General features: G+C 45.4%; 1 protein-coding gene across 1 annotated transcript; it reads left to right on the top strand.

Annotated features, from left to right (window-relative positions):
- The first annotated feature begins 712 nt into the window (after nt 1-712).
- Nsun4 (NOP2/Sun RNA methyltransferase 4) lies at nt 713-25,315 on the top strand. Its single transcript, XM_057785050.1, has 6 exons — nt 713-843; nt 5,668-6,002; nt 8,995-9,149; nt 12,831-12,991; nt 17,927-18,051; nt 19,157-25,315. The coding sequence occupies exons 1-6, from the start codon at nt 751-753 to the stop codon at nt 19,431-19,433; spliced, it is 1,146 nt and encodes a 381-aa protein (XP_057641033.1). The 5' UTR covers nt 713-750; the 3' UTR covers nt 19,434-25,315.

Consider the following 25,315-nt stretch of genomic DNA (forward strand, 5'->3'; position numbering starts at 1 on the left):
CCCTCCTCTGTTTTCACAGCACACTAATCCAAACCATCATCCTCTTTCTCATCTTCCTTTTCTTACTTTTACTTTAGATCGTTTACTGTAGTCAGATGATTCTTTCTCTCCTTTCTGAGACAGAGTCTCACCATGTAGCTCTGACTGCCCTGGAGCTCACTGTGTAGACCATGCTGGCTTCGAACTCAGAGATCTGCCTGCTTCTGCCTTCCAAATTCTGGGATAAAAGATATATGCCACTATGCCCCGCTAGACAATTGTTTCTAAAAATAGTTATCATTCCTTCCTCTCCTTTGGATCCTGAATAGTGGAATCAAGTGTGGTTGGGCCTAAAGCTTACACAATTGGAGTCTCTCACAACACAAAACTAGGTGTCTATAAAGACAGACCTTGAAACTGAAGCTTTTACGCCTTCCCTGCAATTCCGCTTTGCCAATAAATCTGGTCTAATTTCGCTCTACTTCGGGATCATTCTCCGTGCAATCTGAGCCCAGAAGGCCTTTCCTACCCCCCACCCCAATCCCGACCCATGGGGAGCCGCTTTAGATTTTCTAGCACAGCCGCGCTGCGGTGCTCCCAGTGGTCTCCGGCGTGCGAAGGCAGGCGGACGCAGGCAGAGCCCTGGGAGATCTACAAGCCTGGCTCCCTCCCCTTTTGCTGCAGTTATCCCAAGTAGCGCGCCGCCCTCCCCGGAACCCGAGAGTACGCGGCTGCGGTTCCGGTCGGAGTTGTTTGACGTTGCCAGCTGACATGGCTGCGCCCGTAGTAAGGAGTGTTCGGAAGCTGCTGAAGCTCGTGGACTTCACGTCGGTTCCGCGGAGACACCGATATAAGAAGAAATGGGTAAGGTCTTGCACGGAACGTTAGAAGGAAACTTATCCAGTCCTTGTGCTTTCCGTCGTTTATATTTGCATTCATCCCAGGGACCGTAAACTTCTTGAACTTGTGGTCACCTCGCTGTCTGCCCTTTTATTAACAAGGCTCCTCTTGCTGTTGCATAAGCAGCCTCCTGACCCCGCCCCTCTATGTTAAGTCATCACTGCGCTTTCATTCTTTCGCTGACGTCACATCGCCTCATGTTCCCTTTTTTTTGTTTACCTTTCCCTTGCCCTCTTCACCCCTTCTTTCCCCTTCTCCCTCTTTCCCTTCCCCTCCCCCTCCAGTCCCATGACCTCGATCTCTTCTCCTCCGTTCCTCCTTGAATTTTCAGCCCCTGCAACCTCACCCCTAGCAAAAGATCTTGACAACTACCCCTACCCTCCGGAGTCTCCGTCGTCCTGCAGTAAAGGATTTAGCCCTGTCCTCACTCTTGGGGTGCCTTTAGCGCCCAGGAAAGAGTTCAGCGACCACCTTGTTTGTACTACAGGCCTTTCTCCAAATGCAGGCAAAAGGCTCACCAACCCCCCTTACTCCAGAGAACCTTTCTCTTGCCTCACCATTACATCGCCTTGCCTACCTCGACGGATTCCCTCCCCACCCCCTCAGCCCCCGCTACCCTCCTGTTCACCCCCACAGGGGAGAGGTTCTTTTGAACCCTTTTCTCCACTCCTAGGGAGGCTGTACAGTCAAAACCCGGCTGGTTCATCCCCTCCGAGCCCTTGTTTTGACCGATTCAACTTTCAAGGGTCACCCTCTCCTTGTCAGCAGAACCCTTATTACAACTGTATCGGTTCCCCAAGATCTCAGCGTCCCTGTCCTCCAAACCCGTGCTTTTGTTACTGTAGCTCGGTGACTTCTCCACCTCTCATTCATCAGCCCCCCAGAACCAGCCCAGTAACCTCCCCTCAACTCACTCATATATCCTTGGAGTCTGGCTCCGTGATTTCGACTCCCGGTATGCCCGGGTCCCAGGGAAATTACTCCGTAGTTTCACCTCTTCTTACCCATAGGCCCTTGAGAACCGGCCTTACAGTTTCACCTCCTCTTGCTCACAGACCTCTGGAAACTAGTCCTCTAGTGGCCGCAGCTGTTTCTCACAGAGTTTTGGAAACTGGGCCCATGATCTCCCATTGGTCCTCTGGGAGAAGTTACAGTGACCCTCCTCTTTCCTCGGCCACAACCTCACCCACTGGCAGCCTATACCATGACCACCCTAAGCCTCCAGACTCTTGTGAGCCTAAACCGCAGCCTGATGGATCTCTTGGGGAAAATGGTTATGGCCCTCCACTTTCTTCTCAGGCAGGCATTTCTTGCTCTCCCGTCTTACCCAAAGTGGGCACTTTTCATTATTCCCATGTTTGCTCAGAATCCCAGTTACGTGCCCCTAGGAGTCCTTATCGTATCAACCTACCACCTGAGAGTTCTGGTTCTTCTAACTCATCCGAGCCTCCATCTCTCCAGAAGACTTGCTTAGAGTCCTTTCTATCTTGGGATACTGGGGGGAACTCTTTCCTCTTGCTAACCCCGGGTAGTATAGTTTCTGGTCCTCCCTGCCCCACAGAACCACCTCCTCCTCAGCGTCCTTATCCTTCCCTGTATTTCCCGCCTCCCCTGGGCAACCAGCTTTTAGCTCCTCATCAGACACCCAGAAGTTATAACGAGCCCCCTCTCCCTACCCCAGTTCCTCAAGTGAAGTCCCCCAAATTCTCAGATTCACGCCGCGCTGCCTACAGGTGTCGCTCCCTGGTCAACACACCCCACCCCACCCCTCTTGATCATCCCAGGTCCCATAAGACCAACACCTCTCTTCAGCCTCCCTCCGAGTCCTTCGGCTTCTCTAATCCTCTTATGGAGCCAGCCATTACAACTACTTCAAATTCCCTTCCAAAAGAACTTCCCCCAGAGACTACTGTGGATACAGGAGCCCTTAAACCTGTTGCCCCGACTTCCTGTCCCCAGTACCTGCCTTATAATCCTCTCTTGCCCAGTAGATATCCCAAGAGCAGTCCCCATGGACCACCTCCTGTATCCCCCTGCAATACCCACATGTATTCTGTGGTTCCTCCAACCTCCCATTTGTCCCCACTGTCTAGTCCCCTGAATCGCTCTACGCGTCTCCCTCAGTGTCATAACCAGCCTGTGGTTCCCTGTGGCATTTCTGCTGCTCCCAGGGGTCCACCACCACCCAATAGCAAGCCTGTGGTGCCTCCTTGTTCTACCCACATCTATTCTTTTATCCCTCTGAGGACACCCTTTGACCCCCGGTGTTTACCTGTTGTTCCTCGAGCTCGGCTTTGCCCCAATACTATTCCCTGTGGCCTTCATACCTATGCCGTGTCCCCTCCAGGCCCACTCAGAGATCCTCCCCAGATCCCCTACAGTTGCTCTTTGCCTTCCTCTAAGAGCTCCACCTGCAGCGCTACTGCCAGCTGTAGTTCAACCATTATTATTAGTGAATGCTGTAGTTGTGAGAGCCAGAGTGTCCAAAAGAAAAGCCAGAGCCAGAACAAGAGTGCCCTTCCTCATCAAAGCAAGAGTCCCCCACGCAGGAGATCTTTGCAGAGCAGAAGTCGGAGCCGGAGCAGCAGTCCTCCCCAAAGCAATACTCAGGTCCATAGTGAGAGTAGCCACTCGAGCATCACTGGGAGCCAGAGTGAGAAATATCACCATAGCAGAAGTCGGAGGAAGAGCAAGAGCCCTCGAGGTGATAAAAGTAAGAACCGGAGCAAGAGTCCTCACCATAGGAAAAGTCATGGTCGGAGCAAGAGTCCACGCAATAAGAAGAAATGATGACCACCAGAACACAAATTCTGACCAGAACAAAAAACCCAGATTAGAGCAGAAGTTGCAGTAACAAGACTGTCAGCAATAGCATCTCCGTGTTGCAACCCCGGACCAGCTTGAGACCTCCACATCGGAAGTCTTCAGTTCTTTTTTATAATGACTCACGTTCTTCACTGCCAGCCCCGTAACAGTCACCCTCGAAGTTTCTGCTTTAATTCGTACCTTAAGAGTTTGTGAACTGTCTTTATTCTGCCTTCCTGGGGTCTGGGAAATCTTCCAAAACAACTCAGCTCCGTGATCCTGTGCACTCTGTTGCCCGTTCACGGGGCTGTCTTAGGTGAGTGACTCTCTGCTCTCAGCTGTTGAAGGTGGTGGTGTTCCTTTTGTATCCTGCTGAACACTGCTGCCATAGAGCACTCATCAGCTGGTAGACATGAACAAGTTTTTGAAAACAGGATTATAAAGAATAAAAGTGTCTGGATGGGCATGGTGGCACAGGCCTTTAATCCCAGCACTGGGAATCAGAGGCAGGTGGATTGTGAGTTCAAGGCCAGCCTGTTCTACAGAGCCAGTTCCAGAGCAGTCAGGGCTGTTACACAGAGAAAAAACTGTCTCGAAAAAAGCTTTAAGCCTCAAGCTTTCCCAGGGCTTGAGGAAACAGTTTCTTCAAGAGTTTTCCCTTGAGCTGTTTCTTAAGTCCCCTTCTTCCATTTCAGTGCTAAGTATCAAATCTCAGTGTTGCTTGCGCTAGGCAAAAGCTGTCCTCACACTGAGCACACACTGAGGTGCATCCCAGCTCAAGCCCTCAATCACTCCCCCTTTCACGTTTTTGAGACTCTTTTATCTCTCTCTCTCTCTCTCTCTCTCTCTCTCTCTCTCTCTCTCTCTCTCTCTCTCTCTCTCTCTCTCTCTCGTCTCTATGTGTATTTGAGATAGAGTTTCTTGTATCTCAATTTGTCTTGTACTCTCTGTAGCCAAGGATGACCCCCCCCTCTACTTCCTGAGTGGTAGGATGACAGGAGACTTTTAATAATGATGTTTACTTATTTATTAGTATTGGTATAGGTATGGTGTGTGCATGTGTGTATATGGGTATACCTGAGGAAGTCAGACAACTTGGGGGAATCAGTTCTACCATGTGGGTCCCCAGGACCAAACTCAGGTAGTCACACCTAGTGGCAAGAACCTTTCCCCATTCAGCCACCTTGCTCAGAGACCCCTGATGTGTAACCCAGTCTGATCTCAAGTTTGCTTTTGTAGCTCCAAGGCTCACTTTGAACTCTGGATCCTCCTGCCTCCTGGGATTACGAGTGTGCACCACGATGCCTAGCATTGGCTCGCTCTCTTGCTTGAAGACCCCTTCATAGTAACTGGGAGAGGTATTGTGTTCCTTCTAGGCCTGTGATATGAAGCTAACTCTTCACTCTCCCAGCCCCCAATGTTCTCCTTTGGTAGGCAGAGGCAGGCTGCAAAGGTAGGAGAGAGCGCTGGATGGATTTTAGTTTGCCTCGGGGGTCTGAGGTATTGGTAGATATGTTGACTAGTTTTATGCCAACTTGACATGAGCTGGAGTTATACAAAAAGGAGGGACTCTCAATTAAGCGTACCGCTATAAGATTCGGCTGTAAGGTGTTTCCTTAATTAGTGATTAATGGTGGAGGGCCCAGCCCATTGTGGGTGGTGGCACCCCTGAGCTGGGGGCCCTGGGTTCTCTAAGAAAGCTGGCTGAGCAAGCCATTAGTAAGTGAGCCAGTAAATAGCACTCCTCCATGGCCTCTGCATTGGTTCCTACAGTTCCTGCCCTGTTTGAGTTCCTGCCTTCACTTCCCTCAGTATTGGACTGTCACCTAGAAGTAAAAGCTGAAATAAACCCTTTCCTCCTCAAGTTGCCTTGGTCATGGTGTTTCATCATAACACCAGAAACCCTAGCTAAAACAGTAAAGTCAGCTGACAAGAGATAGAGTCAAGACCAGAAGATTAATAAGCTTGCCCTTTCTCTTTTAGGCTACCACAGAGCCAGAATTCCCTGCCACTCGGCTTGCTCTGCAGAATTTCGACATGACCTACAGTGTACAATTTGGGGATCTTTGGCCCTCGATTCGTGTTAGTCTTCTCTCAGAGCAGAAGTATGGCGCATTGGTCAATAATTTTGCTGCTTGTGATAACGTGAGTGCTAAGCTGGAGCAGCTGAGTGCCAAGGACTTTGTGAATGAAGCCATCTCTCGCCAGAAACCAGAGCCTGAGAGTGGCCTCGCTCCCACTCCATCCCCAGACTGCAGTCCAAACCTTCGATGCTTTACTTTCTCCAGAGGGGATGTCAGCCGTTTCCCTCCTGCCAGGTAGGATCTGGAACTGTGAGGATCATCCTGAGTCCCCGCTAGAAGTGGACGTGAGGAGTTGCTCAGCCCTCTGGAATAATATCAGAACCATCAGTTTTCCTGGTGTGCTTATACAAACTAGGTGTTTGTCTAAGTGCTGTACCCACGCCATCTCTTTTTGTTCTGTTAAGACCCTTATGGAAATAATATCTGCCCTCTTATATTTGAGGTGTAATGAAGTTAAGGAGTCTATTGGCTTCCAATCCATCGGAAAGTAAGTGGTGTAGGTGGTACTTAGACCCAGGCAGTCTGAACCCCAAAACCCGAGCTTGGAACCTGTTCTGACATACTGCCTTCTGTAGGAAACACCTGCCTTTCCCAAGAGCAACTCACTGCATTCTTTCCAGTGAAAATGAAAATGTTTGCCCCGCCAGGCAGCTGTGGGAGTAAGGCAAGAGGAAGTGGACTTTGGTAGGAAAATGTGTATGGAGTTCCGTGAGAAAAGATTGCATACTCAAGGGCTAAACTGGGCTTTAGTCCTGGAGACTGGGAAGCTGGACATGGTCATACAAGCCTGCAATACCAGCACTTGTTATCTTAAAGCGTGAGGACAGTGGGGTAGAGGCTAGCTAGGCCTACACAGCGAGACCCAGCCTCAGAAAAACAAACAGCAACACAAAAGCAAAACACAACAGAGGTTCAGGAGTTTGAAGTTGGCACTACCCAAAATAACAAAAAACTAAAAAGTCCTGTTATAATAGCAGATACATTTTTTTCTGGGTCTTGGAATCCAGAGTCTGACATAGTTGGCAAGCATTCTACTATTGGGCTACCCTGGGTACTCCTATTTCAGAGGGAAAGACCTGGCTACAGAGAGTAATTTGCTGACAGTCACACAACTAAGGAGAAGTTTGAGGCCCAGAAAGCCTGGCTGAGGAGTGTTAGACTTAGCTGTCTTCCAGGATTGTGGTGAGGAAGAAGTAAAATTTGGCATACTGAAAATCCACCTGCCTCTGCCTCCCAAGTGCTAGGATTAAAGGCCTGCACCACCATCACTCGTGAAGATCCACCCGCCTCTGCCTCCTGAGTGCTGGGATTAAAGGCCTGCACCACCATCACTCGGCTTTATCTTCTATTTTTATGTGTGAGTATATGTCCCCTTTGGGTGCAGGATCCTGCAGAGCAGAAGTGGGTGTCAGATCCCCTGGAATTAGAGGAGGTTGTGAGCCACCATGTGGGTGCTAGGAGTAGAACTTGGGTTCTCTGGGAGAGAAGCTAGTGCCCTTGTTTGCTGAGCCATCTTTCCAGTCTTTCTCACTAAATCTTTTTTTTTAATCTTTGTTTTTAATTGAGCTATACATTTCCCCCACTAAATCTTTTTTTGTTTGTTTGTTTTGTTTTTTTTGTTTTTTTCGAGACACGGTTTCTCTGTGGTTTTTTGGAGCCTGTCCTGGAACTAGCTCTTGTAGACCAGGCTGGTCTCGAACTCACAGAGATCCGCCTGCCTCTGCCTCCCAAGTGCTGGGATTAAAGGCGTGCACCACCACTGCCCGGCTTCCCCCACTAAATCTTAAATGAAGGCCTCTGGTTTTTCATCAGACCCACCTCAGGCAGCTCCAGTACACATAGTGGATAGCCCTTATTTCTGAACCAGTGAAGTACTTTCTATCTTGATGTGTAACCCAGTAAAATTGAGTTCATACTATGTGACAGGCATAGTATCAGGTCAGGGAACAAAGCAGGCAAAATCTTCACTCCCAGAGCTACATTCTAATATGGGAAAATACACACACGTGTGCACGCATGTGCACGCTCATACACACACACATATGTATACTTGTACCTTTAAAGTGAGGAACAAGTGCTTTAAAGAAAAGTAGTGCAGCTGGAGCTAGAAGTCTGGGAATGCCAGTGGTTTAAAGAGGTCACTTTGAGGCAATGCCTGATAGAAGTAACATGTAGTAGAGATGTGTAAAGGAAGAGTGTTAGCAACTGAAAGGCCTGAGATATGATCACGTGTGACTCGCTGAAGGAATAGCAAGGTGGCTAGTGAGACTAGTTTGGGAGCAAATTGATCTGTTTTCAAAAGGATCACTCAGGAATGGGAGTGTAGCTTAGTGGTAGAATGTTTATCAAGCACGCATAGAACCCCGAGTTTTATCCACATTGTGTAAGCCAGGTGTGGTGGCAAACCTGTAATTCCACAGTTCATCAGTGGAGCCAGGGGAATCTGAAGTTCAATGTCATTCTCAGCTTCATAGCAAGGATGAGACCAGCTTGGGACACATGAGACCTTGATCTTGTTTCTTTCTTTTTTTTTTTTTTTAAAGATGTATTTATTATGCATAGTGTTCTGCCTGCATGTATGCATGAAGGCCAGAAGTGGGCGCCAGATCTCATTATGTGAGCCACCATGTGGGTGCTGGGAATTGAACTCAAGACCTTTGGAAGAACAGCCAGTGCTCTTAACCTCTGAGCCACTTCTCCAGCCCTTGCTCTTGTTTCTTTAAAAAAAAAAAATCACTGTGGATATTATATAAAGGAATGAATGAGTACCATGAATTCTGTATAGACGAATGAATAGTGGATACTGTATGGACGAATGAGTGAGTAGTGGATATTGTATAGACGAATGAATGAGTAGTGGATATTGTATGGATGAATGAATGAGTAGTGGATACTATATAGACGAATGAATGAGTAGTGGATACTGTATGGACGAATGAATGAGTAGTGGATACTGTATGGATGAATGAATTAGTGGATACTATATAGACGAATGAATGAGTAGTGGATACTATGTAGATGAATGAATGAGTAGTGGATACTATATAGATGAATGAATGAGTAGTGGATACTATGTAGATGAATGAATGAGTAGTGGATACTATGTAGATGAATGAATGAGTGTCTAAGAAATAATTTTGCTGAGTGGAGCACACTGACCCTAACGGGCATGGACTTGCTCACCTTGGCTCCCAGGAGATGTGTGAGATGATCTTCTCTCTTCCAGACTTGGCAGCCTGGGTCTCCTGGATTACTACCTGATGGATGCTGCCTCCTTGCTACCGGTCCTGGCTCTTGGTCTGCAGCCTGGAGACACCGTGCTTGACCTGTGTGCAGCTCCTGGGGGGAAAACACTGGCCTTACTTCAGACAGGCTGTTGCCGTAAGTCAGTGGGATGGGTTCTCAGGCAGGCAGGAATCCCCCACTTCACCCAGCCAGGGCACACTGAAAGTGATAAGCTTTCTTTCTGGTCCCAGGGTCAGAGGGGTAATAATATTTGCTAAGGTTGTAGTCAGTTGGTCAAGAAAATGGCTTATCAAGGCTCCTTCAGGCAGATTAAATCAGGGCTCTGATAAACGAGTCATCACATGACCCTCGCCCTTCGGCATTTGCTGATTAATGTCTCATTTCTTTGTGCTCCTTCCAGCGCGATCTGCTGCTGTACTCAGGTTACATTCTCTAGAACTCTTCCACCCACCCCAGCTGTGGTTTCTAAATCCTCTAGGCTTTCGAGCCTCGGTTCAAGTGTGCTCCCCTAGGAAGTCTTCTCTCCCAGCTGCTGCTGGCCTGTTCAGGCTGATTCCCTTTCTTGTGCACCCACACCAGGAGCATCACCTGCTAGCGCATGAATATTAGTAGCCTTTCCTCAGATAGTATCTTCTCCCTCCTCAAGGTTATGAATTCCATGCTGGGTGTGTTGGTGCACTCCCTTAATCCCAGCATTTAGGAGGCAGAGCCAAGTGAATCTATGTGAGTTTGAGGCCGGCCTGGTCTACAGAGCAAGTTCCTGGATAGCCACAGCTACACAAACCTTGTCTCTAAAAACAAAACAAAACAAAATTATGAATTCCTTGGGAACAGGCTGAAGCTTTATGTGTCTCCGTGTCATAGGTGACTCTGGCCTACTTTAACCAGCCACTGGTCAACATCCTGACGTAAAGTAGAAGTTGCCTTTTCCCTGAGGCTTAAGAGATAGCCACAAGGGCATGTGATCTTCACATCTGATCCAGAGCTTACCCAGGCCCCTCTGTCACACGCTCGGACCTTTCCATTAGGTGTGAACCTTCTGTCCTTAGTACTCTGAAGCTGGCTTCCATAGTTTGAGTTAGCCTCTAGCCTCTTGGCAGGCCCATGAGTGATTTGCTTCCAGCCTTCTGAAAGTTCAAATAGAAAAGATAGAAAAGGAAAGATGTTGGTTGGCACAGGTTTAACAAGTGAGTTGTAGAAGGAGAGAGCTAGCTGCTTGTTGGTTCCCGTCTGCTTAGCTTTGAAATAACCACACAGAAACTTTATTAATCAAATCTCTGTTTGGCCCATTAGCTCTAACTTCATATTGGCTAACTCTTACATATTAATTTAACCCATCTCTATTAATCTCTGTATGGCCACGTGGCTGTGGCTTACTGGCTAAAGTTCCAGCGTCTGTCTCCAGCAGGGCTACATGGCTTCTCTCTGACTCCGCCTCTTTCTCCCAGTATTCAGTTTAGTTTTCCCCCTAGCTAAGTTCTGCCCTGCTATAGGTCCAAAGCAGTTTCTTTATTCGTTAATGGCAATTACAGCATACAGAGGGAAATCCCACATCAGTGAGTCCAGAGCAAGAGCGCCCATGTTGGGTTCTGTGCTGTGCTGCGCTGATCTGAACGCTGTGAGAATCCGTCAGAAGGGAGAGGAGAGAAATGGACAAAGGAGAAGTGCTTCCAAGGTGTGCTAAATTCATAGAAAATCTTCATCCCAAGAGACTGACTTCTTGACCCCAGGACATAGCTAGGGTCCCAGAGCATCAGGGCAAGCATGGGACTCAAGTTGACTTTGTCAGCCCTCTTGCTTATGCAGGGAAAACTGGGTTCTGGAGGGATTGGGGAGTATAACTTAGAAATGTTGGACACAGAAGCAGAACTGGAAGCTGTCTTTCCTTTCTCACTTTGTTTCCTCCTGGAAATACCTTCGGAAAAGGATATTTGTTTTTTTATGTTGAGTGCCCTCAAAACTTGGGACATTCCTTATGGGAACACCAAATCTCTTCCCAGTAGTAATCTGGATTCTTCATTACAGTTCCCACTTCTTGTTTCTCCATGCTCTGAGGCTGGCTATCAGCTGTCATTTCTCATCAAGCCTTTTGATTTTTTATTTAAAGTCAGAGTCCCATTTTTTTTCCCTGTCTTCACACCTTTGATTCTCTTCCCCCAGCCTCCCAGGTGCTGGCATTATAGGCATGTGCCACCAGGCCTGCCTTAACATCAGTCTTACAGGAATGTTCTTCATATAGTAGAGCTAAAAGCAACTTGATCTCTCTCTCTCTTTGTTGAGACAAAGTTTCTCTGTGTAGCTTTGGTGCCTGTCCTGGAACTAGCTCTTGTAGACCAGGCTGGCCTCTTTTTCACAGATATCCACCTGCCTCTGCCTCCCGAGTGCTGGGATTAAAGGTGTGCACCACCGCTGCCTGATTTATAGGCGTCATTCTTAGGAACAATATCATGGTACAAGATAGCTGCTCGAACTTCAGCCATCCCATTTCAGTTTGAGATGGAAGGAAATGATTGTGTTAGCCTTCAGACGTATTTCCCAGAGGTCCCACTTGATATTTATGTCTCCAGTTCTTAGCCAGACCAAGTGCTTTAATCATACTTAGCTGTAAGAGAAAGCCATGAGAGTCACTCTGTTGGTGTCCATTGCCTCCTGTTGGTAAAGTTGGGGTTCTGTGATTAAGGAATAAATTTTAATAGTAAATTCTCAGTGAATAACCTAGCATGTCGACTGAAGCCGAAGAGAGACATATTGTCTTGACAAGCTAGAGTTATGTGGGAAGAGGAGCCTCAGTTGAGAAAAGGTCTTCAGCTTGGAGGCTGGGAAGGTGGCTCAGCGGTTATGAATTAATTGTTAATATGGGAGTGCCCAGCCCCCTCTGGGTAGTACCCCTGGGCACAGGTGGTCCTGGAGTAGAGAAGAAAGCAGACTGTGCAGGCAGATAAGCAGTTCCTACGTGGTCTGTGCTTCAGTTTCTGCCTCCAGGTTATTGCCTTGACTTCCTGCCCTGACCTTCCTCTGTGATATACTCTAAACTGTAAACTCTCTAAGTTGCTTTTGGTCATGGTGTTTTTATCACAGAAATAGATATCTAGCTAAGACACAAATGTTTCAAAGAGATTGGATAGCTAGGCACACTGATGTATGTATATATATGTAGTCCCAGCTACTCTGGACGCTGAGACAGATTTGCTTGAGAAGTCTGAGAACAGTCTAGGCGCCATAGCAATAACCTGGGTCCACAGCGAACGGTAAAATCGGCATGGCTAGTATGCTGTAAACCGAGCATTGAGGCAGGATGACCACAGGTTCATGGGCAGTCTAGGCTACAGAACAAGACCCTGTCACAAAGTAAAGGGGTAGAGGGAGAGAGCATATTTCTTTAGAAATACTTTCTTTTTCTTTCTTTCTTTCTTTTTTTTTTTTTTTTTTGGTTTTTCGAGACAGGGTTTCTCTGTGGCTTTGGAGCCTGTCCTGGAACTAGCTTTGTAGACCAGACTGGTCAAACTCACAGAGATCCGCCTGCCTCTCCCTCCCGAGTGCTGGGATTAAAAGCGTGCGCCACCATCGCCCGGCTTAGAAATACTCTTTCCTGACCTGCTTTGTCTTGTCTGTTTACTTTTCCTTTTGCTACATATTTGTCCTCATGACCGCCACTCCAGAGTGACTGATTTGGCCACATATATAATAAATATCCCTGTTTCTGGGGTATGTGTTGATTATTTATGCCTGAGAATTGGTTTCATTTCCTATCAGCTGCTTCTGTTGGTGTGCTATGCTGTTGGGTTGCAGCCTCTGAAGACCCTTATTTCCACACAGGCAATCTTGCTGCCAACGATCTCTCCACATCCCGAACAGGCAGACTACAGAAAGTCCTGCACAGTTATGTGCCCCAAGACATCAGGGACGGGAATCAAGTTCGAGTCACCTCATGGGATGGCAGGAAGTGGGGAGAACTGGAGGGGGACACCTATGACCGGGTAAGTGATTTCTGACCTCTGAGCTCTGGCTTCAGGTCCCAGGGGTAGGATCCAGCCTCTGTGTTTGATTGTGCAGGGCTGTTTTCGGACCTAGACAGTTCTCCATGAGTAACTTGGAGAAAGAGCTATTTGGAGAATTCTCAGTTCAGCTTGGATGACTTGCTACTATTTTCATTAGCGGTAGTTGGCAGCAAAAAGAATGTGAACCTAACTGAGTGTGGAAGAAGTTATTAGGCATATTTTATTCCTGAAGTCACTTGGTTGCTTGGAAGCCCTCATGAAGATGAGTATGAATGAGAACATGTTATTTATTTCTGAATATTAATATAGCACATAGTGCAAAATTCAGGAGGTATCAGGTGAAAAATAAGCTTTCTTTTTAGATCTGTACATAGTCATCTACTTCCTCTTCCTGCAGACTATTGTTTTTGTTTTCTATAGCCTTTATAGGTATTTGTAAGTTTCTTAAAAATGGAAATGGCAGGGCTGGAGAGCTGGCTCAGTGGTTAAGAGCACTGACTGCTCCTCCAGAGGTCCTGGGTTCTATTCCCAGCACCCACATGGCAGCTTACAGCTGTCTGTAACTCCAGTTCCAGAGAATCTGACATCGTTATACCAATGCGCATGAAATAAAGTTAAATAAAGTTTTAAAGAAATGGTGATCTTTAAAAAAATGGAAATGGCAGTGTGTTGTTTTCATTCTGACATTTATGACTTTCTAATTAATTGAAATATCCTCAGGTTTAGTCCTTTTTCGTTTTGTGCTTTTGAAGTATGATTGCTGGTTGATGGTTTCCATCAGCTAAGATTTGACAAAGTTTGGGAATTTCTCCAGGGTTCTGCCAATCTTGCTTCCACTGGCCGTGAGCAGGTTTTCTGTATCCATCAGTATTGCTGCTGCCCCACAGTTTCTCTCACATTCTCTTGTTGTATATATTATTGAAACCCGCCCCCTTCTTGTTTTCTGAGACAGGGTTTCTCTGTATAGCTTTGGTTATTCTGGATCTTGCTCTGTAGTCCAGGCTGGCCTCAAACTCACAGAGATCCGTCTGCTTCTGCCTCCCAAGTGCTGGGAATAATGGCGTGTGCCACCACTACCTCCAGCTTTAAAATTCTTTTTTTTTTTTTCAAGAGAGGGTTTCTCTGTAGTTTTGGAGCCTATCCTGGAACTAGCTCTTGTAGATCAGGCTAACCTCGAACTCACAGAGATCTGCCTGCTTCTGCCTCTCGAGTGCTGGGATTAAAGGTGTGCGCCACCACCACCTGGCTGAAACTCTTAATATTTTTTTTTTTTCAAATTCTTTTAGGGAGGCAGAGGCAGGCAGGGTCTTAGTGAGTTTGAGGCCAGCCTGGTCTACTGAATAAGTTCCAGGACATTCGGGACTACACGAAGAAACCCTGTCTCGAAAAATAAATCTTTCAGATTTATTTATTTTTATGTGTATGAGTGTTTAGCCTTCATGTATGTGTGCACCACATGTGTGTCTGTGTTGCTCTCAGAGGTCATAAGAGGGAGTCAGATTCTCTGGAACTGGAGTTACAGGCAGTAGTGAATCTCCTTATGGGTGCTGGGAATGAACCTGGATTGTCTACAAAAGCAACAAGTGCTCTTAACTACTGAGCCCCTAGTTATTTTCTCTTAATAAGCATACTCTAAAATCACTTATTTAAAATGTAATTTATGATCCCCATATATTGTACACATGTAGAAAATGGACAAAGAATATAGCCAGGCAGTGATGGTGCACATCTTTAATCCCAGTACTCAGGAGACAGAGGCAGGTGGATCTCTGAGTTTGAGGCCAGCCTGGTCTACAGAGTGAATTCCAGGACAGCTAGGGATACAGAGACAAAAGTGGTCTTTAGCAACAACAACAACAACAACAAAAATCTGTAGCTTTCATGGCATACAGGTAAGGGCTAGCATTTGGAGTCAGGCTCCTTAGATGAGCCCTGGCTTCATGATTTGCCCACTAGAAGCTGCTTGTGAGTTATTTAAGCTTTCGTTTGTGCTTTACCTTCTTCAGTGTGGCTTATTGTAATGCCCATCCCGTAGGCAGCTAAGATGCCTTTGCTGAGTGCCCAACTGTAGCAGTGTTAACATTATCATCACTGTCATTCCCTCGTCATTGTTCACGGACCCTAGCTGTGCCTTGTGGAGCAGGATAGAATGAATTCCCTCCCCTTTTCCTTGACAGCGCTTGGGGCATTTGAAACAGCTTTGGTGCTTGATGATATCTTCATTGATTTCTTTGTTGAAGAGATAGTCGTGTGCAGTTTGCTGTGGCAGGGAGTGTTAGATACTTTAGATTCGAAGAAGAGTCTCAGGGCTCAGCAGACTCTTGGTAACTCCATTCTTCCTCATTTTGTATCCACGCATCCGCTGAAGACAGTCCAGCACTCTGCGTGTTCATAGCAGGACAGCCACCCTTCCCTTGCACTCATAGGTTTCCCCTCCCTCCTTCCGCCTCTTTCTCTTCCTAAGAAAGCTTTTTCCAAATAAAACAATGTTTGTTTGAACATATTTTTCCCCATTTTTTTCATGGGGAAATCATAAGCACATTGGAGGCTGAGATTCAGCTAGCTTACCATCCTGGCGCATGGCTCAGAACCACACACTGTACCTTGTCTGATGTGGAGACGCCTATGCCGTATCTGTGCTATTTTGTCCTTTCCAGATGTTTCCTAAAGGCAGTGCACCCGTGCAGCTTCTGTCCCTTTGTCCCAACTGCTTTCACAGTTTACACTGATAAGCAATATCCAGGCTAATTTGATATCAGAATAAAGATATATTTGCTGCTGATTTTTTAGTCTTATTGAAATCACGTAGTTCTGTTGTTCATGTGATGAGGGCTCAGGACCCAGCATCCACGAATTCACCTCTAGTCCAGCCACCTTTTGGACCTTCTGCCTCTGCCTCCTCATGCTAGGATTACAGGTGAGTGCCACCATGCCCAGTTCATTTTTCTTACTCTGTACTGTGTTAGTTCATCAAAGAATATGTCAGTATTGAAAACTGAGGGTTTCTGTTTTGGTTTGGTTTGGTTTTTGGTTTTTCTGTGTAGCCCTAGCTGTCCTGAAACTAACTCAACCAGGCTGTCCTCAAACTCAGAGATCCACCTATCTCTACCTCCCAGTGCTGGGATTAAAGGCATGCATCGCCAATGCCTGGTTGAGAACTGGGTTATTTTAAATTTACTTCCTGTTTCTACTTTGCTAAAAAAAAATCTTTCCAAAGATGATTTTACCTTTTCAAACATACAAATACGGATATTTAAGACATTTTTTTGTCTGTGTCAATCAAGTACCTAGTATAGAAGAGACTGCTAATAAATTAATGAGTAATTTTGTATTACTTTAAAATATGGAAATAGTGGAAATCAGGTGTGGTGGTGCATACTGTAATCCTTTGGGAAGCTGAGGCAGGAGAACTGTGAGTTCAAGACCAGCCTTTGCCACATGGGGAGTTCCAGGCTTGCCCTGTTTCAAATAAAACCATATTAAACCAAACTACTGTCCATATTAAATCTACCTTTTTACAGTAATTTTATTAGTTGTGTGTGTGTGTGTGCGCGCGCGTATGTGTGTGTGTGTGTGTGTGTGTGTGTGAGAGAGAGAGAGAGAGAGAGAGAGAGAGAGAGAGAGAGAGAGAGAGAGAGAGATTGGCCATAGCTTCAGATCCCTCCAGAACTGGAGTTACAAGTGATTGTGAACCTTCTGATGAGATGTGAACTCAGCAGCAAACTCTCCAGCCCCTCCTCTCCCTTTCCCTTTTTCCTTTTTGTGGCGGCGTAAATGAATGCAGACAGATTATATAGATATATACAGCTTTAATAAGGAAATAGACTTACAGGACCACAGGTTCCCGTGGAGAACAGGAAAAGCGGAGCAAAAGAAAAGGGCTGCTGGGATCACGCCCGGCAGATTTATCCGTAAACATTAGCCCGAGGTGAACACGCCCCCAATGGGTGGGGCTATATCCCTACACTTTTTAAAACAGTACTGGGGATTGAGCCTAGGGACTTGCACATCTGACATTGTTTTAAGATAATGTGGGGGGCTGGAGAGATGGCTTAGAGGATAAGTGCACTGGCTGCTCTTCCAGAGGTCCTGAGTTCAATTCCCAGCAGCCACATGGTGGCTCACAACCATCTATAGTGAGATCTGATGCCCTCTTCTGTCATAAAGGTGTACATGTAGATAGAGTGTGCATATATATATATATGTATATATATATATATACATATATATATATATAACAATTTTGAATTCTGATTCTGTTTTATTGTGTAATATCATTAAATTAAGTCGTGTATCATATATAAATTGGATGTTTTCAGTGAAGAGCCAAAGACAGAACCTTGAAGCGCTAAGTTTTTTTCCTAGGTTGATATCACTTGTTTAATTACAATTACATTTATGAGCATCTTTTGTTTTGAAACATGGTCTTATGGAGCCTAGGCTGGCCTCAGACTCATTGTGCAAGCTGAGGCTGGCTATGACTCCTAACTGTCCTGCCTTTGCCTCTGAAGTGCTGGAATAAGTTTGTACTATCAAGAATAGATTTTCATTTCATTTTGTTGTACTTTTTGAGACAGGGTCTTACTCTGGCCTGGAAAACTGTAGAGATCAAGTTGCCTTCAAACTTGTGGCAGTGCTCTCAAGGGCTAGACTTACAGGCATGTACCATCTTGCCTGGCTTGGTTTGACTTTTTGATTAACCATGAATATTGCTAAATATACTGTTTTCCTACTTATTATTTCACAGTCGTCTGTCAGGTTAAAATAGGCATCCTTGTCTGGTATTCTGCAATGGAGGGATGGGTAGAGCTAGCATTTCCATTGAACTTTGTTGGCTCGGGCCTAAGCTGCTCTGACTTCAGTTAGAAGAATCTAGAAGGAGCTTTAACGCTTTCTGTTTTAACACTCTGGCAGGTGTTGGTAGATGTGCCATGTACCACAGACCGCCACTCCCTTCATGAGGAGGAGAACAACATCTTCCAGCGCTCAAGGAAGAAGGAGCGACAGATGCTGCCTATGCTGCAGGCGCAGCTTCTCGCGTGAGTGATGCAGTTATAGATTCTCAGACTTTACTGGAAGCATGCCAAGACCATCACATAGAAGGATCTTTTGGCTGGAGATTTGCCTGGAGGTGATAGACTTCATGAGATTATCCTTTCTAGAATACTAACCACACCCTCACCATTTTATCCTTGGCACCAGTGACTTGCATATTTTTGAAAAGCAGATTCTGTCAGGTATACTGGTATATACCTGTATCCCTGGCTGTTGGGGAAACTGAGGCAGAAGGATAGCTTGACTTAAGGGTCTGGGTCATCCTAGGTGCTAACCTGGGCAGTGTAGTAAAGCTCTATCTCAGAGAAAGAAAGAGACTGGAGTTAAGAGCACTGTCTGCTCTTGCAGAGGACCCAGATTTGGCTGCTCACAACCATCTGTAACTCCACTACCAGGGGATCCATGCCTCTTCTGACCTTCATTGGCTCCTGCACATACATATGTAGTACATACCCATACATCCAGGCACATGCATACACATAAAATAGGTAATAAGGATTTTTTATTTTATTTTTATTTTTATTTCTTATTTATTTTTTATTTTTATTATTATTTTTTTTTTGGTTTTTCAAGACAGGGTTTCTCTGTGGTTTTGGAGCCTGTCCTGGAACTAGCTCTTGTAGACCAGGCTGGTCTCGAACTCACAGAGATCCGCCTGCCTCTGCCTCCCAAGTGCTGGGATTAAAGGCGTGCGCCACCACCACTGGGCCTCTTCTTTTCTTTTTTAGGTTTCTTTTTTATTATTTTTAATTATGTATATGTATGTGTGTCTTCATGTAGGTATGTGCACATAAGTATAGATGCCCATACAGGTCAAAGATCTTGCATCCCCTGGACTTGGGAGTTATAGAAAATTGTGATATGGGTGCTGGATACTGAACTCGGGTCCTTCACAAGAGCAGTGTGTGCTCTCAACAGCCTAGCCGTCTCTCCAGCTCTCAAAGGATTCTTCTGTGGAGACTTCCTGGAGCTGGGTGTGGTGGTACTACTCCATCGGGCAGTAGACTGCCCAGCCCATGTTCCTAGCCCTGTGTTGCTCTCACGCTTCTGGGAGGAATACCAGTTATTGTTTTGTTTTCTTGGTTTCAGGGCTGGACTCCTTGCCACCAAACCCGGGGGCCACGTTGTCTACTCCACGTGCTCACTGTCACACTTGCAGAATGAGTATGTGGTGCAGGGGGCCATCGAGCTCCTGGCCAATCAGTACAGCATCCAGGTTCAAGTGGAAGACCTGTCTCACTTCCGAAAGCTTTTCATGGACACATTCTGTTTCTTCCCATCCTGTCAGGTGGGGGAGCTAGTAATACCAAACCTCATGGCCAATTTTGGGCCTATGTACTTCTGCAGAATGCATCGGCTGCCCTAGTGTCACCCTGTTGACTCTGTCGGGGGCACCAGAACAGTCGAGTGGCAGAGGCGCACTCCAAGGCCTGCCTCCCTCCTGTGGACAGCAGGAAGTAGGACCGCGGCCCAGCCGAGGATGATCAGCAGGTTTCTGACTCAGACTTCACTTCTATCCTGTAACCTGCACTAAGGCCCCTGTTCCATTAGGGACTTAGACAGAATCGGTAAATAAACCCATAGTTTAAGCTGTAAACTTGGGAAGAAACATTTAGCCAATAAAGTTGTTGAAGTACTCTAGAGGTGGGCCTGTAGTTGGGGCCTTCATGTCAGTCAGAGTTCTCCATCATGGTTCTCTGGGTATCAGCCGAAGCTGCTGAGCATGCTCCCCAGAGTGCCCAGCCCCTGCATACAGCCCTCTCCCACTGGTGAGTCCCATTTGGTCAGCCCACAGGCCCACCAGCCTCCCCAGTGTCTCCATATGGCACATGCTCTAATTTAAGGAATAAGTAACTAAAACTGTTGAGCGTGGCTGGTAATCCCCTTCAAATGAGAAAGGTTTCCTAAGCTGAGTGCTTCTGGCCTTTCCTTCAGATCACTGCAAAAGCTGCTTCTGGTACGTACTGTGTTTTTGTATGTTTCTTCTTTTACATCTTCACATGACGGCAAGTGTTCTCTGAGTTCTTGTATGACAGCTGTGGCACTGGTAGGGTGTGGTAGGACTATGGGAATGACTGGGCTTCCTCATCTTAAAGTGGCCACCTTCTTCCTTTTACTTTTCAAGTACCTAGGAATCTCCTGATATTTTATTTCAGATATCTTATTTTATTTCTAATCTTTTGCCTGCTCCAGTGTCTAATCTTTGGCCCATCTCTAAATCCTTCTTCCAGTATAACAGGGTTTTGGATCACAGATAGTGTTTTAGAGTGACATTACATAACACACCGACTTGCATACTAGCATGCTAGGTATTTTGTAACATTTATTAAAAGAAGGCACCCTTTAGTGCCAGGGAATAGTAAACATTGCTTATGGTCACCCATGCACACAGGTATGTATGTATGAATATTGCTTGGCTCTTCCTACTTTTTTTTCAATTTTTTCAATTTTTTCAAATTTTTTTTTTTTTGTGTGTGTGTGTGTGTGACATGGTTTCACTCTGTAGCCTTGGCTGCCCTGGAACTCACTCTCTTTGTAGACCAGGCTAGCCTCAAACTCAGAGATCTACCTGCCTCTGCCTCCCGAGTGCTGGAACTAAAGGCTTGTGCCACTACCGCCCAGCTTTGAAACTCTTAATATTTTAAAGCTATTTCCTTTTTTTAAAAAATTCTTTTAGATTTATTACCTATCTTTCAAATTTATTTACTCGCTGTCTTCCCACTTTCTTTATCCCTTCTCTGTTGCTGTTCTTTTTGTCTTTCATGCTTTTCTGCTAATCCTTATCTGGTATTAGATGTATCCGTTGAGAAGGACATTAGCAAAGGTTAAGTCATCTCCCTTCTTGAGATTTGTATTATAACTGAGGGAAGACCTTCCAGACTTTAAACCAAGTAAAGCTAGTAAGATGGAAATCCAAAGAACTCGGTTCATTGTAGTAGGGAGCTGCGGGCCTCTTCCCACAGCCTGGCTCATGGTTGCCTGGCTAGCTTATGCCCCAAAATAACGACACACAAACTCTATTCTTTTAAACACTGCTTGGCCCATTTCTGTTCATGTATGTAGCACCCCAAGGAGCGCTTACCGGGAAGATTCTAGCCTACGTCCATCCTGGGTCAGAGCTTCATCGCATCTGCCGGGGAGAGGGGAGCATGGTGCATGGCGTCTGCTCCAGAGAGCAGAGCTGTCGAGTCTGAGCTCACTTCCTCTTCCTCCCAGCATTCTATTCTGTCTACTCCACCCACCTAAGGGGTAGCCTATCAAATGGGCCAAGGCAGTTTGTTTATTGACAAATGACCTTCCTCCATCATTTCCCTTTTTTCTGTTTAAACAAAAAAAAAAAAAGGAAGGCTTTAACTTTAACAGAGCAAAATTACATATAACAAAACAGTTATCAAGTAAAAATTACAATATTTACATCTATTTTATCTTTATCATAACTAAGGAAAACTATAACTATAACTATCTATCTATTATTCAACTCCATCAAAGACTCCAGAAGAATACAATATTACCTAAGCCAACAAAAAGTAAGCAACTTCTAAACTCTAGAAATGACAGAGACATCTCACTGCCTGGACAGTCACCCAAAGTTCCTCTGTACCGTTGGGGCATCCATCTTCGGCCTAAAGGTCCATAGTATCCAGAGACGTTTCCATGAAGCAGGAAATTTAAAGGCAGTTCAGTCACTATCTGCTGTGTCCTGCAGAATGTCTCGCAGACTCTTTCATGAATCAGGAACCCCGAAAGATCATCTCACCTTTAGGCAAGTTCAGCAGTCCTCTCTCTGCGGGTTCTTTGTGTCCAGTTTATAAAATAGTCCAGGCAAGAGCAGTTTCTTGCCCAAATGGCTATCAAACTCCATAAGGTGCCTCTTCGATGCCCATCTTCTTCTTGAAGTAGATTGGTGTTGCCAGGAGCAGACGTGTCTCATTGTCATGAAAAACCCTAAGTTATTAAAACATTTAAAATACCATATTCTGAGGTCTTTGAAAGATATGATGAATGCCTATCTGAAATATATGCATGCACATCTAGAAAATCTAACATGACTACAAACTTGACTATTATTAATAATTATCCATTAACAACCTACATACATTACATTTTTAAATGAACTACACAATCACAATACCTTAATCAAGATTAGAAATACATATACATATAACAAAATTGACCTTAAATCTAAATCACTAAAGCAAAATCCATATCAATGCAAATTATTCATACCTATATCATAACCCCCTTTAAATGTAAAAGAACATTTATAAACAATATTTGGGGATATGGACGTAGTTATTTCTCTCCAAACTGCTTCCTGCTGAATGGGGGCGCTGTTATTCGGGTCTTTTATGGGATAACCTGTCTGCTAGGTTCATCTCAGTCGGCAGTTGAGCAAAGTAATTTTTTGAAGGTGTTCACAGCAACCCTTCAGGAGGACGTGGTCCATCATACCATATTGTGATAGAAGAAATCCACAGCATCTCATCCTCTGTGAAAACAAAAGAAACTCCTTTCCAAAGCATCATGTCCTTAGATTCAAATTTTAAAGTCAAGGTATTTTGAAAATATCTATCTTGGATTAGTAGTTCAGCAGCATTTATAAACAAATATCTTTTAGCATCTGTTGCTCCTTCCTCAGCATTCAAACAATTCAAAGAGAGCATAATAGCATATAGTATCAAGATTCTCTGTGTATTTTCCATCTTTGTGCAGCTTTATTTTAACTCTATTTTGTTTACTTTTACTTTTATTTTTTCTGTATATCTTCATCCTGGAATAACTCTTTAGACCAGGCTGTCCTTGAACTCTCAGAGATCCGTCTGTCTCTGCCTCCCAGGCATTGGGATTAAAGGCGTATGCTACCACCCCTTGAAGTCTCAGAGGTCAATCTCCCTCTGCCTCCCAAGTCTTGAGATTAAAGGTGTGTACTACCACACCCAACTACTTCCTTATTTTTGTTTTTTTTTTTTTTACTTTTAAGAACTTTATCTTTCAGCCTGCATATATTTTTAAACACACTGTAAATCATTTAAAGTTTTCTTTGTCTTTGAATCTCTCTTTACTGTGTATCTCTCTTTTTCTGACCACATGAGTCTTTAATTTACCAAGCAATATCAGTAGGATGAAAGCCGTGGCTTTGACGGCTGGATCCAGCCATTCCTTAGCTTTCCAGCCTCATGGCGGAGATACAAGCTGTAGCCATGTTTATCACCACAACTCTGTGGCGTTTCAAGGTCCTTGCCAGCAAACAAGCTACAACACTCAAATGCTCTCTCTGTAGCTGACCTCCTGCCTCAGAGTCAGAGTTTGCCCTGGCAGGATGGCCCACAAAGCCGGCATTTTAAAACAGCACAACTTTTTTCCTGCTACGGCTGAAAACCGAAAAGCATGCCTTCAGCTTTTCACCAACACCGTTTTAAGTGTTTCGTGGCAGGACCTCTTAAATGACCTGCAAGGTTTCACAGCTGAAGCTGAGTCAGGAAGCCTCTCTTAGATGAGAGCACTTGCTTGCCTCTAGCAAGCAGAGCAGACCCGAGAAATTGCTGCTACCAAGAAAACACGCTTTACTCTATTCTTTCCCAAGCTTTCTCAGGCTTTCTGTGGATGCAGTTATCCACGTGGGCGCCATCTGTAGTAGGGAGCTGCGGGCCTCTTCCCACAGCCTGGCTCATGGTTGCCTGGCTAGCTTATGCCCCAAAATAACAACACACAAACTCTATTCTTTTAAACACTGCTTGGCCCATTTCTGTTCATGTATGTAGCACCCCAAGGAGCGCTTACCGGGAAGATTCTAGCCTACGTCCATCCTGGGTCAGAGCTTCATCGCATCTGCCGGGGAGAGGGGAGCATGGTGCATGGCGTCTGCTCCAGAGAGCAGAGCTGTCGAGTCTGAGCTCACTTCCTCTTCCTCCCAGCATTCTATTCTGTCTACTCCACCCACCTAAGGGGTAGCCTATCAAATGGGCCAAGGCAGTTTGTTTATTGACAAATGACCTTCCTCCATCAGTTCATACTCTGGGTGGGACCCTTACCAACTTCTGCTCATTACATACAGTCTCCACCTGCTGTTTACTCTCAACTTACATTGCTGAAGCTGAGAGACTTTGTGCCTCGGTTTCTCCCCATTGGCTCTTGGATGTCTATCTGCTGCTAATTGAAGGCTAAGCAGTAAACATTGAGGAGAAAAGGGTCTGCTGGCCCTTGGATCACAGTCTAATTGAGGACAGACAGACTAGGTAAGAAAAACTGCTGTATTAGGCAGGATTTTCTAAAGGAACAGAACCAATAGCATGTGTATGTAGACATACATATATATGCACATATGTGTGCATGTGTTTGTAGATGTACATATATATGCACATATGTGCATATGTTATAAAGGGGATTTGTTGGATTGGATAGAGGCTGGGTAGTCTACCAGTAGCCATGTGCACACTGAAGAGGCAGAAAACTAGGTTCCCAAGGACGCCTGAGCAGTCTGAGTCCAACACTGCAGTTTGGAATCTTCCTGGAAAGTTGCTGCTGTTGAGTCATTGTTGAAGAGCTAATCAGTCTGATGTCAGTGGGCAGCAGTAGCAGTAGGTGGTATCACTGGAACAGAGAGACTTGCTGGCTGGAGGGTTGCCTTCTCCCTACTTAACTTCATCATCTGAGCAGTTTGCTCTTTCGAGGGTCCCACCTGTATTCGTCACTGTTCCATGGGCTAGTCCTCTCTGGAAACATTCCTGTAGACATACAGCTTTATTTCCCCAGTCCAAGGCATCTCTTAACCCGGTCATGTTGAAACCTCAGACCCACGATCACAACTACTTTGGAAAACAGTTTGTCTCCTGTAATCGAATATATACTGCCCTCTAACTCAGTTACTATGGTGCTCAGGATCAGTTCAAGAGAAACTCTTTTATGCCCATGCCCCTGCGAAGGATGTTATAGCAGTCCGTCTCACAAGCAAGAGTCTTGACATGGTCCACGTGTCTCTGAGCAAGAAGAGGGTGAATAAACTGGATATTCACACAATGGAACACATGATGTATGATCTTATTTATATCACCTTGCAATCCACCAGTGCACTATTTAATTTAATGAGTATTAATAATATAACCACAATCCCAAGTGATATTGAAAATAATTCTTCTTCTTCCTTCCTTTTTTTTTTTGGTGTTTTTGGTTTTTCGAGACAGGGTTTCTCTGTGGTTTTGGAGCCTGTCCTGGAACTAGCTCTTGTAGTCCAGGCTGGTCTCGAACTCA

This window comes from Chionomys nivalis, chromosome 11 (assembly GCF_950005125.1).
Source record: "Chionomys nivalis chromosome 11, mChiNiv1.1, whole genome shotgun sequence".
Classification (NCBI taxonomy): domain Eukaryota; kingdom Metazoa; phylum Chordata; class Mammalia; order Rodentia; family Cricetidae; genus Chionomys; species Chionomys nivalis.

Bases quoted from the DNA above. Each gene is read 5' to 3' on its own strand.
- Nsun4 (XM_057785050.1), top strand. From the start codon at position 751: ATGGCTGCGCCCGTAGTAAGGAGTGTTCGGAAGCTGCTGAAGCTCGTG. The intron at 6,003-8,994 runs GTAGGATCTGGA...TCTCTCTTCCAG, and splicing joins AGCCGTTTCCCTCCTGCCAG to ACTTGGCAGCCTGGGTCTCC. The intron at 9,150-12,830 runs GTAAGTCAGTGG...ATTTCCACACAG, and splicing joins ACTTCAGACAGGCTGTTGCC to GCAATCTTGCTGCCAACGAT.